The sequence below is a fragment of the Ochotona princeps genome, chromosome X (assembly GCF_030435755.1).
Source record: "Ochotona princeps isolate mOchPri1 chromosome X, mOchPri1.hap1, whole genome shotgun sequence".
NCBI classification, from domain to species: domain Eukaryota; kingdom Metazoa; phylum Chordata; class Mammalia; order Lagomorpha; family Ochotonidae; genus Ochotona; species Ochotona princeps.
Window position 1 is genome coordinate 88,768,511 of NC_080865.1, and position 16,652 is coordinate 88,785,162.

Sequence of the window (16,652 nt, forward strand, 5' to 3'; positions counted from 1 at the left end):
TTGATTTTTTTCCTCTGTCATGTGAAGTAGATTTGATTTTATAATTCTCCATATGGGCCATTTTAGTACTATTGGTTAGATACCCTGGCCTTTCTCCAATATTTTGAAATGTCATATGCTCTATCAACTTTCCATACTTGTGAGACAGTCTGTTTTAAAGGCTCTGCACTCTGCTCCTTGGATCAGGCCCCATACCCTTCTCTTAATTACTAAAGGTTTAAAGAAAGTCTTTTTTCCCCTTCTTTTTAAAAAAAGATTTGTTTATTTTCTTTGGAAAGGCAGATTTGCAGCTAGGAGACACAAAGTAAGAGAGGGAGAGATTTTTCCAACCATTGGTTCACTCCCCACACGGCAGCACAGCCAGGACAGGATTAGGCTGAAGCCAGGAGCCAAGAGTTTCCCACACAGTGCAGGTCCCAAGGATTTGGGACATTCTCTGCTGCTTTCCTAGGCCAAAAGCAGGGTGCTGGATGGGAAGTGGAGCAGCCAGGACATGAACTGGTACCAATATGGGGTGCCTGCACTTGGAGGTGGATGATTAGCTAGTTGAGCCGACAGAGTGGCTCCAAGTCTTTTTATTTTTAAAAGACTTTGTTTGTTTGAAAATCAGAGTTGTGGGGATAGGGAGAGAGACAGAGAGAAAGAGGTTTTCCTTATATTGCTTCACTTTCTTTTTTTTTTTCCTTTTCTTTTGTAATTTTATTTTTGACAATCTTTACATAGTTAATTAGGGTAAAAAGGTTCAAGGGCTATAGAAAAGTGGGTAAGACTATTATTTACATATTGTTTCCTTCATGTTTAAAGGGGGATATTAAGGGAGAAGGCCCACCCAGTCTCCCACCTACCCCAGGTCCCGGATGTAGGGCATGCTCCGAGGTTCTTGATCAAGTGGTTTTGATGGTTCACTAGTTATGAATTGCGTGCTTCACTTTCCAAATGGACACAACCACCAGAGGTAGGCCAGGCTGAAGTCAGGAGCCAAGAGCTTCATCCAAGTTGCCCATGTGGGTGACAGGGGCCCAAAGCTTTGGACCATCCTCTGCTGCGTTCCCAGGCCACAAGCAGGGAGCTGGATCACGAGTGAAGCAGCTGGGACTCAAAGCAGAGCCTAGTTAGGATATCAGTATTCTAAAAGGCAGCCTTACCCACTACATCACGATGCTGTTTCCTCAAAGTCAATCTTGAGGGTTAGTCTATCATAGATTTCTGGAGAGGATGAATAAAAGTATTGGAACATTGCATTGAGGTCCCAGAGTAGAGATGGATATGAGGAAAGGAAAGAAGACTGGTGGCTTTAAGGTTTCAATCCCTGTTGACTATGTGAAATGATGATGAATTGTCCTGTCACAGTATTCATTCTCTGTGAGTGTATCAGGCAAGAGGTTTGACCAGGGGCCCAGCATTATGGTTCAGTAAGTTAAACAACTATTTGCAATGCAGCCTTCCCATGTTTCAAGTGCTGCTTGGAGTCCCAGCTGCTCTGCTTCCAATCCAACTTCCTGATAACATGACTAGGAAGGCAGTGGATAATGGCCCAAAGACTTGACTCCCTGCCATCTTCATGGGAGGCCAGAACAGAGTTCCTGGTTCCTGAATTTGGCCTGGTCCAAATCTAGCTGTCCCAGTGATTCAGGGGGTGAACCAGCCGATGGAAGCAAACTCTTGACCTGTGTCATTTTGCATTTCAGATAAAGAATTGAATCTTTTGTTCAAAGGAGACATAGTGTTACGAAGAATAGTTTTATAGTTGCTAGAAAGTAAGAAGGTCAAAGCAGAGATTAAAGCCAACAGGATTTATTTGGGGGAAGCACAGTAACCTCAATAGGATATCATGAGGGCTTACAGTAAAGTGCTGACTATGACTGGAGAAGGAACAAGGAATTTAAAAAGCACTCCCAAGAAAATGTTAAGCAGGTCTGTTGATTCACTGGAGACAGATATGAGGAAAGGGAAGCGAACTGATGGCTTTGAGCTTTCGGTCCCCATTGACTATGTGAAATAATGGTCAGTTGTCCTGTCACAGTTCTCATTATCAGTGAGTAAGTACAAGAAGGAAGCGGTTTGGCTAGGGATATAGACATTTGGACACTGTGTGATTAAAAGTGAATTGAAGGAGGCTCAAAGGATGACCAAAAGTCTAGGTTTTGTAATGGGGTGCAGCGGTTGATGGCTAGCACCTGCTTGACAGGCTAATTGATAGTGGTCAATGTCCCCGCCATTCCTACCTCCGCTCACATCATTCATGTTAATTGAATGCATGAATTCAGTTTCCTAGGCTCCTTGCGTGCACCCTGCTCCTCCTGCCTTCTGCACCATTCAGGACAATTGTCAGCACGGAAATCACTCCCCAGGCTCCAAGCTTGGTGCACCTGGCCCCTCCTGCCTGCTAGTATACTAGATTAGGATAGCTACAGGAAAACTTTGGGCTGTGGTAACTGCCTTCCTGCCTCCTGCACATGGAAACTTTGTATTGCGTGGCTCTCAATCTGATTGGAGGATGAGAGTTTAAAAACCCGACTTTGGGCAACTTGGTGCAGTGGCTCCTGGAGTGTAGCAGGAGCTACTGTCACCAAGCTTGGGAAATAAGGACTCCTCGTAACATCCTACGCTTGGGTCCAGTGTGATCTCTCTTGCACTCCACTGCAGTTCTGGAGAAGTTTCCAATTTAAGAGATAGACAAGGTGCTAATATTGTGGTGTACTGGGTTAAGCAGCCGCTGCAATGCCTGGCCAGCAGGTGCAGAGCCCGGCTGCTCCTCTGATCCAGCTCCCTGCTAAGGTGCCTGGGGAAGTAGTGAATGATGGCCACTGTTACCAGTGTGGGAGGTTGGATTGATTTTCAGACTCTGGGCTTCAGGACATTTAGAGAATGAATCAGCAGATGGAAAATCTGTGTCTCCACGTGAGTGTGTCATTATGTCTTTCAAATAGATAAATAAATCTTAAAAGGAGTTGGGGGGGGGGTGAGGAAAAGTGAGGAAGGCTAGCCAACAAGGATACACTGTAACCCTAACAAACATTTTTTGACTGCAGGAAGAGGATTTTTTTTAAAGATTTATTGTTATTGGAAAGCCGGATATACAGAGAGGAGGAGAGACAGAGAGGAAGATCTTTCATCCGATGTTTCACTCCCCAAGTGAGCCGCAACGGGCCGGTGCGCGCCGATCCGATGCCGGGAACCTGGAACCTCTTCCAGGTCTCCCACGCGGGTGCAGGGTCCCAAAGCCTTGGGCTGTCCTCCACTGCTTTCCCAGGCTACAAGCAGGGAGCTGGAGGGGAAGTGGTGCTGCCAGGATTAGAACCGGCACCCATATGGGATCCTGGGGCTTTCAAGGCGAGGACTTTAGCCTCTAGGCCACACTGCCAGGCCCAGGATGAGGATCTTTATTGGGCCAACACGTGTGAGCTATTTCATAGGTATGGCAGTATTTTGCTTCTGCGACAATTTAAGGATCTAGGCGTAATTCGGCTGTCTCAGGATGCATTTAAAATTAAGACGGTGCTGGAGTGGCCGCAGTCCGTCGGGTGTGTGGCGGCAGTTCCACTGCTTGGCCAGAGGAGGCGGAATCTGCGGCGGCCTGGAAAACTGGAGGAGGTGCGAGGCGCCGCTCTCTCTTGGATCAGGTTCTCCATTCCCGGCTCCCAGCTCCCGGCTCCTGGCTCCCAGAGTCCGGCGCCGAGCGCCTAGCCCAGGCGGGTGGGTGTCAGGACGCGGCTAGGCAGTGTCATCGGATCTGTCCGCAGTCCCGCAGCCCCACAGAGCTCGGAGGCCGCCGGGATGGAGCCGCCGCTCCCGGTCGGAGCCCAGCCCCTTGCCGTATCCGCCGAGAGAAGGGGGAGTTGGGGGAAGGGAGGCGGCAGAGGGTGGGGGCTGGGGGCTGGGGTTCTGGGTGGACTGCGGAGCTCGGCGGGGGAGGGTGGGGGGGAATCTCGGAGCCCAGAGGCCGCGAGGAGCACCACTGCGGGAGGCTAAGCTTGGGGGCACGGGGGAGGGCGGCCAACCGGCCGGAGACTCCCTGCGCTCTGCACCACGCACCATCCCCGACTGCGCGTCTACAGGAGACCCTTGACTAGTGCCTGCATACTGTGGAGGGTATGGAGATGAAGGGTCCTCTCCGCGAGCCCTGCGCCCTGACCCTGGCACAGAGGAATGGGCAGTATGAGTAAGTAACCACCTGATTCCCACGGCGGAGGGGAGCCTGCTGTTGCCTCCCAACCCTGAACTGCAAGGAGCCACCCTCTCCCTTCCCACCGCAAGGGCAACAGGTTCTGGCCTAGGTGTGAAGTGACAGTGCCCCTGGTCTCCAGCTCCCAAGCCACCAGATTGTGCGTGGCAGTGGGGCTCAGTGAAGGCACTCCATGGGCGGGGAACCAAGAAGCCTGGGTTCTTAGTTCCTGGACCAGTGACTGAATGGATTGTGTAATCTTGGGCAAGCCAATAAAGCTTTCTGGGCCTTACTTTCCTCACCAGTGGAATAAAAACATTAATTGCTTACCTTTCAGCCTTTGTAATATGTAACTTACACAGGTTTTAAGTGGGGGAATAATAAATGCCAAAGTGACTTACAAAAAGGAAAAGTGCCATAGAAATGCTTCACTGCTAATACAGACTTGTCATTTCCTAACTTCATTCAACTGGTTCCTCCAGTCTCCCCAACCTCCCCCGCCTTATTCCACTTGCTTAAAGGCATATTCATCAATTCAGTTGTAGCTGGTGTAGGCCAGAAACTGCTGCAATTAAGTGTTGGAAACAACAAGTAATCAAATGGGTAAAAAATAAATAGGCATTTTTAAAATCAGTGTGTATTACTTTCTACTCTTCCTTGGACATAAGTGCTCAATAAATACTGTTGAATGGATTGATCAAAAGATTATTTTGACAAGCTGTCACCATGGCTGCCAAGCTGATTGACGTGCCACTGATGGTGCATCCTAAAAGTATTCATGGTGACGATTTCACAGTGTAGGTCCCAGGTCCCTGGATGCCCAAGCTACTTCCTTTAGTTTTTCACTGGTGTTTGGACATCAGGTTTCCTTCTGGCTTAAAATTGTTGATCACTTGAGTCTGGCTGTCTCCCGACATTGGGTCTTGACTTAAAAATCATTTTTTTGCTCTTCCTTGAAATTTTTAAGTGTTGGTTTATTATTTGAGCAGCAGACAAGACTGATTAAAAAAGGAGAAGAAGAAATGCAGTGTTTATCTGCTGCTTCATTCCTCAAATGCCTGCAATAGCCTGGGCTGGGCCATGGGGAAGCTGGGAATTCAATCCAGGACTCCTACATGAATAACCAATAGTCTCCAATGGTGTGCGTCATGAGCAGGAAGCTGGAATCAGGAATGGAACCAGTATTCTGTCCCAGGAACTCTGATAGGGCGTGTCTTAACTATTAGGCTGAGCACCCACTCCTCAGTTCTACTTGGATTCTCTACATCCACGTTGTCTGATTTGTACAGTAAACATTCTCACAGGCATAACCTGCTTTTACTCTGCCTGGACATCAACAGGTTCTGTAAAGTAGCTTTTCCCTAAGTGCTGCTGGCTCCATCCCACTGATGTGGGAGATTCACACCATTTTCTCCAGATTTCATCAAGCCAGGGAAGGCCAGTTTGATGAGACTAAATTCAACAGAAAAGTGAATGGAAAAGTAGAATATCACTACCAACTTTCAAAGGCTAAGGATCAAATGGAGAGATCTGGCCCTTGAACATACCTGTGAATTTTTGTGCCTTAGTTTCCTTTTCTGCAAAAACAAAATTATGAGGATTGTTAACAATAGCTGTGTGGTTGAGATGACCACAACCCAGGATCTCATCTCTCGGTTGAGTACATAAGGAGAATAAGAGTATGCTGTTGGCCTTGTGATCGATATCTTATGTTTTCTGGCCCTTATACCAGAACATTTTTAAAAAATGTGTACTTATTTTCATTGGAAAGGCAGACTTAGAGAAAGGAAAGACAGGAAAATCTTCCATGCACTGGTTCACTCCCCAAATGGCCGCAACAGCCACAGCTGAGCTGATCCAAAGCCAGGTGCGAGGAGCCTCTCTCTTCTAGATCTCCCATACAGGTGCAGGGTTCCAAGGCTTTGGGCTGTCCTCTGCTGCTTTCCCAGGCCACAAGCAAGGAGCTGGATGGGAAGCAGAGCAGTGGGGCGTGAACCAGTGCCCTTTTGGAATGCAGGTGGAGGATTAAGCAGTCATCTCCCTGGCCCCAGTACTGAAACTTTGTAACTAGGTGATCGCAGCTCTTCTGGCTTTTTGTAGAGAAATCAAATTCTTGTTTTCTAATTTTATATAAGATATGGGGGTATAGTAACAATTGATAGTTAATTCCAGGTACTGTTTTAAGTGCTTTGCATTAATTAGTTCATTTAACACTTGTGTGAGAGTTATCATCATCATTCAGCTTTCATAGATACAGAAATTGAGGCACAGTTAAGAAATACCGTAACTCAGATCTGAAGCTATATATCATATCTCAGAATTACTTTGGGAATTTTTAAAAAAATCATTTCCTGGAGACATCTATGAGGGAACTTCAAAAAGCTTGTGGAAACATGAAATAAAAATGTGTGGATTTCACTTTTTTGCTTCAGTGAATTCTTCGTTCCATTTTTCTGTGAACTTTTTGAAGTATTCTTGCACAATACAATCAAAACTTTACTGCTAACATTCAGCACAATTTCTGTTCCACAGATTTCAAGATTATGGTAGTTTGTTTTCATTTTCCTTAAAGTAAGCTCTTTCTTCTTGACCCTTGCTTTCTCAGCCTTTTGTGTAGCTTGTGAGTGTTTGGACAACTCCTGAGCTTTTCGGGTTGAAAGGGGTCTGGCCCCACATCCCTATAATCAACTTAAAATGCAAACCACTTCAAATAAGGCAAATGGGATTAGAGCAGAAAACAACATTGATACTTTATTTCCCTTAGTTCTTCTGTAAGCAGTAACTCACTACTCCTTGTCCTTTTCCAAGTTTGATTTGAAGGATATCAAAAAAAAAAAAAAAAAAAAAAAGAAAAACAGCCCATCTAAAAAGACAACAACATGAAATCAGACACTTCGAAGCAATGACATTTTTAGTATCAGAAGTTGGATGGATAGGGTGGGCGATTGGGACTACCACTTGGGACAATTGCATCCCATATCACTGTTCTTTGTTCAAGTCTCAGCTACTGCACTTTCCTATCTAGCTTCCTGGAAGTTGGAGTATGGGTCACTGCCACCCACATAGAAAACCTAGGTTTGGTTTCCAGTATCCTACCTTCAACTGGCCCAGCTCTTGATGTTGCAGGCATTTGGGGAGTGAATAAGCAAATAGAAGGGCACACTCTCTGTCTCCCTGCCTTGTAAATAAAATGAAAGTAAATACATTTTTAAAGAATTGAAAGAAAATATACTTTAGCAAAAGCTGATATTTAGAAATTCTTGCCTCTACTCATAGTTTAATTAAGCTAGTTCTCTTATTCCTCCAGTATTTACTGAGCATTTATTAGGCAAAACAATATGATAGAGTCTTTGCTTTCGAGGAGCTCAAATCAGTGAGGGGAACTATTAATAGAGTTTATGTTTTATTAGACGGGTAAGCAAAGCGATGAAGCTTCTGGTTCTACTAGGGGTTATAGAGGAAAGCTTCACAGAGAAAGCAGTATTTGATCCAGTTCTTGGAAAGAAAATAATATTGCTGGGAAAAGGAACCACTTGAAGAGTCATTGACTTTGGGGAAGCTAGTTGATGTTGAGAATGTTTATTTACTGGTATGTTCTGGGTCACTGTGATTAAGTAATGAATAAGACAGTATTTCAGGAACACATGTGGATTTAGAAGTCTTGCATTTCATATTTGGAAGCCATGTTCAGTCATGTAGAAATATCAGCATGAAATTGGAGACCAGAGGACAGAAAGGGTATAAAGGCGATCTGATGGTGCTATGTGCTGCCTTGTTGGTCAGTAGGGTTATATTTTGACTAATCCAGGTGGCTGGGTACCCTCTCTCATTCCGTCATGAGCCTGTGTGCCTGTTTGAGGAGATAGACTATGTTTGATAAAACTCATGGGAATATAAGCAGAACACTGATGTCTGAATTTTATAATTCTTTGACTGACTTCATACACATGAGTACGTGCCCAACCACTGTGCTTGGTTTTAGGAATGGTGTTATAAAGACAGAATTATAGTTTCTTTTCTCATGGAGTTTATGTTTAGCTGTTAATAGGATGTGCATACACTGTTATGATTGTAAGCTGGTTTTAGGACAGAAACTAGAGACATGTTCTTCATGTGTTGTTCACTACCAATATCCTTTTAGAAGTAGAGCAGTATCTATCTGTCAGGCTCAAATTTGGGGTATTAGATGCAACAAGTTTAATAAGTACAGATACAGACTGGATAAATTAGTGTAACAAGGTAGCTAAGTCCTTCTGGTTTGGGTTGTGTTTCTGTGAAATATTTTGTTTTTCAGTAGCCAATCAGTGATACGTTCTTCTGTTTCCTAGGTTAATAATCCAGTTGTATGAGAAGGAACAGCATGTTCAAGATATCATTCCTATAAATAGCCACTTCAGATGTGTTCAAGGTACTAGCTTTCATTCCTTAGCTAGTTTTATGTGTTTTCCCCACTTTGATCATTCTTGCATTGTGTAATACCATATACATTTTAGTTTATCCCTGTATGTAGAATGAAATAACATATTTATTATCCTTTATGTAAAAAGATAGCATTGCTAATCTAGCATTGATATGATGTATGCTTTTTCAAAATGTGCTGAAGGGTTGTATTCAGAGAGACAGAGTGAGCTACCATCCATGGATTGACTCCCCAGATCCCTGCAGAGGCCAGAGCTGGCTGGGATCGGAGACAGGAGCTGGGAATGCCATCCGGACCTCTCATGTCAGTGTCAGGAACCTAATTATTTGAGCTGTCACTGCCACCTCCTAGGATCTTCATTGGCAGGCTGCTGGAGTCAGTAGCCAGAGTAGGGAACTAAACCAGGCATGCCCATGAGGGATGTAGACATTTTAACTGATAAAAGAAATGGCCACTTCTACGAAGGATGCATAAATGTGTTCTGAGACCTAGTGGTAGTGACCTGGAAAAACAATTTCTCAGTTAAGCTTATACTTGTTTTGCTTGGAAAGAATGTGCTTCCCCTGACCCCCCTGATTGGTTCTCTTTCTCACTTCTTCAGAAGCCGAAGAAACTCTTTTGATTGACATAGCTGCAAACAGTGAGTATCTCTCCAAGTTGCCTTTCACTTAGCAAATATTTACTTGAATACACTATAGATTCAAGACACATTTTGGGAGCACAGCTTTTCTTTTGCCCTCTTATTCTGTAGTCTCTCTCTTTTTTTTTCCCCTGGAAAGAGCCATACAAATTAGCATTGTCAAAATACTTGACATGTTGAGCCATGTCTAAGAAAAAGCAGGTAACTGGTAAGAATCTTTATGCGTATTAACAATATGACCTGGTGCTCTAATGCTGAACTTAAAATACTGTTATTACTGAAATCATTGGTATGGACTTGGTCATTGTAGGAAGGGTAATAGTAATATGTCTAAGGCACATAACGGATATGAGTGATTTCTTTGAACACTGTTATAAGCTTTATTCTCTACTTTTTAATTTTTGTGTATTAATCCATGGTGTTCTCCTTTATTTGTTTTATTATCTGGGGAGACTGCACAGCTCCTTAAGTTGCCTGTCTAGGTATTCCTTCTCTATCTTAAACTGATTTTGGTGTTTTACTTAAGCCGTATCCCCTTCAAGGCATCCTTTTTCTCAGCAAGAACATGGTCTTCCTTCTCACTGATTTCAGTTCTTTTATTTTTATCTGTTGAGACAAATTGTCATGGACTTTCTGTGCAAGCTGTTCTTTGTTTATCATCTGATTATACTGTGTTATGAGGAGGAAAAATGGGGACTGGACTGCTACGTGACTGCTGTGTGGTTGCTATGGGAAAGAGCATCTGACCACATGAATCTAGAACAGACAGGTCGCCTTATCTCCTGATTGAGTCCTCAGATGAGTGGAACTTGGCACTTACCTTGGAGCTATGGGTTATACGTAATTTTGTTTAAACACATTTGCTGCCGTTGGCACTTTGATTTGCGCCAAGTGATTTACGTAGGCTTTTTCTACTTTGAGTTGTTTTTTTTTTTTTCCTCTCCACACTCATGGATTTTGAAAGTCTTAAAAGTTGATGCTGGAAATCTAGGTAAACTCAACAACTAACCAAAGGAGAAAATAATGTCTATATTTTATTGTGCTTAGTAAAAAAAAAAAAAACATACAAAAAAGCAGCATGCGAGCATTTCTGCAGAAACGGACATTGCTGCTGAAATAAGATACAGTAATGTCTTGTTTTTTTGGAGGGGGGGTGGAAAGATTTTTGATCAAAAGCTGAAAGATTAAATTGAACTGTGCCTTTTCTCTTATAAACACCTGGTTCACAGTATTGATGTTCTTATAACCTCCCCCTACATAGATATTGCTATGTGTTGCTATGTGCAGAGTTCAAGCCTTGGATCGTAGGGAAAAAAATAGGGACATGAATAAAATCCTTTGTTATATCTGTTCCTTGGTCAATCAGATTTTATCTTGGTCTTTGTATGCCTTTAGAGCACATAGTTTGTATGAGGAAGACCCTGCGTTTGTCAGGCCGACCTAGCTTTAGTGTATATTGGTACTAAGTATACTTGTATTTTGGTACTAAATACTTCTAGGCTAATCTTTTCTGACTGTAGAGATAATACATGTTTATTATATCTAAGTCTTACGTTCAGACAAGTTTAAAGTATCAAATTTGGGCCCAGCACAATGGCTCAATTGGTTAATCTTCTTCCTTCAGGTGTCAGCATCCCATATGGGTGCCTGTTCATGTTCCGGCTGCTCATGTCACTTGCAGCTCCCTGCTTGTGGCTAGGAATGGGAGCAAAGAATGGCCCAAAGCCTTGGGACCCTGCACCCACATTGGAAACTTGGAGGAAGCTCCTAGCTCCTGGCTTTGGATCAGTTCAGCTCTGACTGTTGTGGCTACATGGGGAATGAACCTGTGAATGAAAGATCTTTCTCTCTCTCCTTCTCTCAAATCTGCCTTTCCAATAAAAATAAATAAATCCTAAAGAAATAAGTAAAAAAATAGAATTCAGTTTTTTCTTTTGTAATCTAGAGGTTACCACTGTAGTTACCATTTTGTTGAATTTTTCTCTAGTCTTTTAAAAAATTTTTTTACATAATTGGAATCCTCATATGTAGGGTTTTAAAATGCCTAATTAAAATTAATTTATTACTTGAAAGGCAGGGGTGTGTGTGTTTTGAGTGGGTGGGGTGTGACAGGCACACAGAGAGAGACAACAGCCCTGCCAATTGGTGCTGGGACAAGCTAAAGCCAGGAGCTAGGAACTTCGTCTGGGTTTCCTGTGTGGGTGGGCAGGGGCCCAAGGACTTGGGACATCACACATTGTTTCCAAGGGTGCACATTAACAGAAAGCAAGAATCAGGACAGAGATAGGACCAGAACCTAAGTACTGTAATATGTGATGTGGGCATCCCAGACAGCATCCTAACTGCTATGCCAAACACCTGCTGCCTCATTAGCGTTTTTGTCTTACATTTCTATTTAACATTACATTGTGACATTTTCTCATGTCATTTAAAATTATTTGAGAACACAATTTTTAATTACCACTATTTCACCATAGTTATGTGTTAAATTCTAATTAGATAAGCTTCTTCACAAAATTAAGACACTGCCAAGGAACATGGTGTATTTCTCCTATTTATTCACATTGTCTTTTTATGTCCCTAAGATTTATAGTCTTGTCACTTTTTGTAGGTAAAATTTATTGTGGTGGATTCCATTTATTTGCTGTATTTAGTGTAGAACTTATTTTCTGTTAACTTCTAGTCATGTGTTGTTAGTATGCAGAACAGCATTTGTTTATTTTATCCAACAACTTCACAGAAATTTATTTTCATTATTATTTGCTGTTTTTTCGTATCGGTAAATGGCCTTAATCATCTTCAGATAATCATGATGTCTCCTTTTTGGTAGCTGTAACTGTTGGCTTTGCTTCCCATTCTACTGCACCAATGAGAATTTTAGAACAAATGTTGAATAATGGTGATGATCTTATTTAACTCCTTAAGTGATGTTTTACTGTTTAAGAATATTATTATCTATTTGTTTAACGGATTGTTATTTAAAAAAATGAATGAGCTGTGTTTATTTCAAGCTTGTGTATACTTATGAATATACTGAATTTTATCAACTGTTTTTTTAATATCTATAGAGATGGTTATATCTTCCTTATTTGACCTAGTGATAGCCTATGTGGTACTCATTTCCTGATATTACGCTCTCCCTAATTCATTGTTCAACAAATATTTGGTAAGTGCTGTCTGTTTGCAGGGCATGGCAATTAGTGCTACAGAGTCAACAGGAAGCAGTCTATGTAAGGTTGTTGTTGCTTTGAGTTTTATTTCTGTGCTGTTTGATAGTAGTGTCACATAGAGGGCTATAACCCACTGATTCATTTTGTAAAACTAGGAATGCCTTTTATGTGCCAGGTACCCTGCTTCGCTCTAAGGACATGGCAAAAAACAGAATAGAGTTGTGATTCATTTTAATGCAGGACAAAGACTTTGATAAGGTACAGTTTTTCTAGCTGCTATCAGGAAGTACAAAACATTTCTCTTTTTCAAAGATTCATTTATTTTAGGGGCAGCTGTCATGGCACAACTGGCTGATCCTCAGCCTGCAAGTGCTGGCATCTCATATGAGTGCCGGTTTGTGTCCTGGCTACTCCACTTCCCATCCAGCTCCCTGCTTGTGGCCTGGGAAAGCAGCAGAGGACGGCCCAAAGGCTTGGGACCCTGTACCCGTGTGGGAGACCCAGAAGAGGCCCCTGGATTGTACTTGGATTGACTCAGCTCTGGCTGTTGTAGCCATTAGGGGAATGAACCAGCAGATAGAGAATCAATCTCTCTCTCTCTCTCTCTCTCTCTCTCTCTCTCTCTCTCTCTCTCTCCCTCTCTCTCTCTCCCTCTAACTCTGCCTTTCATGGAAAGCAGATCTTCCGTCTGCTGGTTGACTCCGTAAATGGCCACAATGTCCAGAGCTGGGCCAGTTAAAAATCGGAAGTCAGGAGCTTCTTCCAGGTCTCCCACATTTGTGCAGGGTTCCAAGGATGTGGACTATTCTCCATTGCTTTCTCGGGTCATAAGAGTGGTGAGTAAATTAGGCAGAGTGATCATGGAAGACTATCTTGAATAAGTGACATGTGAACTGAGACTAGTGGACCTAAGTAAGAGACAGGTGAAGGAGAAGGAGAGTAGAATAATCCAGATAAAGGGAACTGTAAATCCTGAAGGTGGGAAGTATCTTGACAATTCCTTTGAAGTGAAAGAAAAGGTAGAGTTCCTGAAACAGGGCTTGGGCACCAAGGAAACACAGGCTAGGGCCACATCTAGCAGAATTTTGTAAGCCATAGTATTGAATCTGGATTTCTTGATTTAAAAGGTAAAGAATAGGAAGGATTTCCTTCGATACACTCAAAATCTGCATATAAGCAGAGAGACTATCTGGAGGAAGCTGTTTTCATAGTATAAGTTAGAAACTCTGACGCAAATAGAAATTGACATCAGCAGAGAGATTTGCTTCATGTGTTTGGAGGTATCATTAATAGGAATTGGTTTGGATGTAAGGAATGAGAGGAATGTCAAGGGCGAGTCTCTGTGACATGAATGTGGATGGTGGTACCATTGGATAACTGCAGGAAAAGAGTTTTCCTTTGCGGGAGGGTCATGACTTCAGTTTCAGTCGTGTTGAGCTTCGGATTTCTTTGAGATGGTTGAGTGCAGATGATCAGTTGTCAGTGGAATGTGTGTATCGGAAGCTCAGAATGTAAGGCCTGGGCCACTAGCGCATAGATGGTGTTTGATGCCGTGAGAGGTGATGTGATTACATTGGAAGTTGTGATACTCAATACAGTACCCACTACCTAAATGTGCCTGTTTCAGTTCCTCAGTCACAGTAGTAAAATTCCAAATGCTCATCAGAGACATGTAGTTGGCTTTCGGCTGTCATATTGGACCATGCATTATAGAACATACCCATTATCACAGAAAATCCTATTGGATAATGCTGATATAGAATAAGCAAAATATTTAGGATTGAACTTGAAGAACTCTTAGACGTATAGAGGGAGCGATGCTACTAAAAATTAACAATGACAGAGAAGGAGCAAAATTAGATGAATCTGCTCTCTAGAAACCCTTGGGAGAAATTATTTTGAGAAGTGATTCACTGTTGATTTCTGCTGATAGGTTGAATAAAATGGCTGAAGATAATCCATTGTATTTAATAATATAGAGGTTACTGGCGATTTAGCAGAGCAATTTCAGAGGGATAGTGGCTGTGGAAGTCATATTGAAGTAGATGAAAGAGAATGGGAGGTGAACAAGTAGTGACTGTGTTTTCTAAAGAAAGCTTAAGTGTGTGTTTGAGGTGGTTTATAGAGATGGACTAGAGTTGGAAAAAAACATGAGTCCAGGAAGAGTTTTGGTTTTCAGATATGAAGGACTTAGAACAAGATTCCATGCTGGTAGGGAATAGCCTGTAAAAGGGAAAGACTAAAGATATTGGAAAGGGAGCGTGAGTAGCACAATGGCTCAGTTGGCTAATCCTCTACCTGTAAGTGCAGCATCCCATATAAGTGCCAGTTCTTGTCCTGCCTGTTCCACTTCCCATCCAGCTTCCTGCCTGTGGCCTGGGAGGGCAACAAAGAATGAGCCAAAGTCATGGGACCCTGCACCCACATGTTGGACCAGGAAGAACCTCCTGCTTCTTGGCTCCTGGCTTCAGTTTGGTTCAGCTCTGGCCATTGTGTCCATTTAGGGAGTGAACCAGTGGCTGGAAAATTTTGCTGTCTCTCCTCTCTGTGAATCTGCCTCCTTCCCAATAAAAATAAATAAATCTTTAAAAAAGTTATTGAGGAGAGTGTGTTTACGAAATGATTGCAAATGTAAGACCATTTAATCATAATTCTGATTCAGTGTAGAGTACCTTTTTTGTTGTTTTTAAAGATTAATTCGTTCATTTACTCCTTTGAAAGGCAGAGTGACAGAAAAAGAGAAAGAATCTTCTATCTGCTAGATTACTCTGCAAATGGCTACCAATAACCAGGCCAATAGCTACACGAGCCAGGTCTGGGCCAGGCAGAAGCCAGGAGCCAGGGTCTCCATCCACAGCTCCCACATGGGTAGCAGGGATTTAAGACATTCTTCACTGCTTCCCAGCTCGTTGGCAGGGAACTAACTCAGACACAGGCAGCCATGACTTGAAACCACATTTGGATATGAAATGCTCATGTCACAAGTGGCAGCTTAAGTTGCTTTGCCACAACGGAGACCCCGTGAAGTTGGCCTTGATAGGAGGAAATTTCCTTGTATCCAGCAGGAAAGGAAGGGATGTGCACAAACAGAGGTAGCTTTCCATGTGGCAGCTTCTTGTCCTCTAAAGTCAAAGGCAGAGCAGTCTGCTTGGAAGGAGAGGCCTTGTGAAGGAGATCCAGAATTTGAGGATAAATGAGAAGGTATGAAATAGTTGTTACAGATAGTTGTAGGGAATGACTAGACTGTAGAAACTTAAGATTGCTTGCCAAGATAGAAGGCACAATTGAGGTGGGCAATCAGAAATTTATAATTAGGAGTGGCATCATGGCATGGCACATTAAGCCTCTGCTTGGGATGCCCACATCCCATATCAGAATGTTGGTGTTCAAGTTGTGCCTCTGCTTCCTATCCTGCATTATGTTCATGCACCTGGAGGCAGCAGGCGATGGCTGAAGCACTGGGTTCCTGCAAACCATTTGGGAGACCTGGATGGAATTTGTGGCTCCTGGAGTGAGCCTTGCCTAGCTCAAGATATTGGGAACATCTGGGGAATGAGCCAGCAATGGAAGCTATGTCTCTTTTACAGTCAGTCACTGTAGCTTTCAAATAAATAAGAATGAACAAATGTGTTAAAGATAAGCAACACTAAGGAAAATGGACTGGCCATTAAAACTGTGTGCATGTGTTATCACTCTGGTTGCTCAGATGTAAGTACAGCGAGTACAGTGAGGGCAATTAGATGGATTTCTGGGGGTTGGAATTTAGTTAGGAGGATGAAAGAACACAGAGCAGTTCTGGGCTTTATGCATGCTATAATGATGACAACCGTTTGATTAAAAAAAAAAAAGGGAAGTGAAAGCAGGAGGGAGCGGATGGACACGTGAGAACATGGACGAGTCAGTGGACTGGAGATTTCCATGAAGTCGAAGAGCAATTACAGCAGGGATAATGAGCAAGGTAGTTGGAAGGAAAAAACAGGTCAGAGTGGGATGTTTGAATCAGATTTGTGAGGTGGTGGTGTGTGTGTGATGAAAAAAAAGGCATAATTGGGAGTGGCAGCTAAGGGGGCTCCAAGGTCAACTGGATGAAGTTGAAAGTATTGACTGGGTTTTCCATGCTAAGTTGAAAGGGATCCAAAGTAATGGCAGGAGACTAAGTGGAGAGGGAGGCACAAGTGGGATTGATCCTAGATTCTGAAGTTTCTGGGAGAGTTCTGGATGGTCTCATAGATCAGGAAAAGAAAGCTGCTGGTACAG

At 42.9% G+C, this 16,652-nt stretch overlaps 1 protein-coding gene across 3 annotated transcripts in view; it reads left to right on the top strand.

Annotated features, from left to right (window-relative positions):
- OCRL (OCRL inositol polyphosphate-5-phosphatase) overlaps positions 1 to 16,652 on the top strand; it is a 72,401-nt gene that overhangs the window by 13,582 nt on the left and 42,167 nt on the right. The window contains exons 1-4 of one of the 3 annotated variants that reach the window (XM_058658316.1): positions 3,593 to 3,816; positions 4,092 to 4,162; positions 8,494 to 8,573; positions 9,187 to 9,225. In XM_058658316.1, the coding sequence (XP_058514299.1) occupies positions 3,778 to 3,816; positions 4,092 to 4,162; positions 8,494 to 8,573; positions 9,187 to 9,225 (229 nt within the window). In that variant the 5' untranslated portion in view covers positions 3,593 to 3,777. Of the gene's footprint in view, positions 1 to 3,592; positions 3,817 to 4,091; positions 4,163 to 8,493; positions 8,574 to 9,186; positions 9,226 to 16,652 lie in introns of those variants that run through there. The other 2 variants (XM_058658317.1, XM_058658318.1) reach the window with 2 other exon arrangements.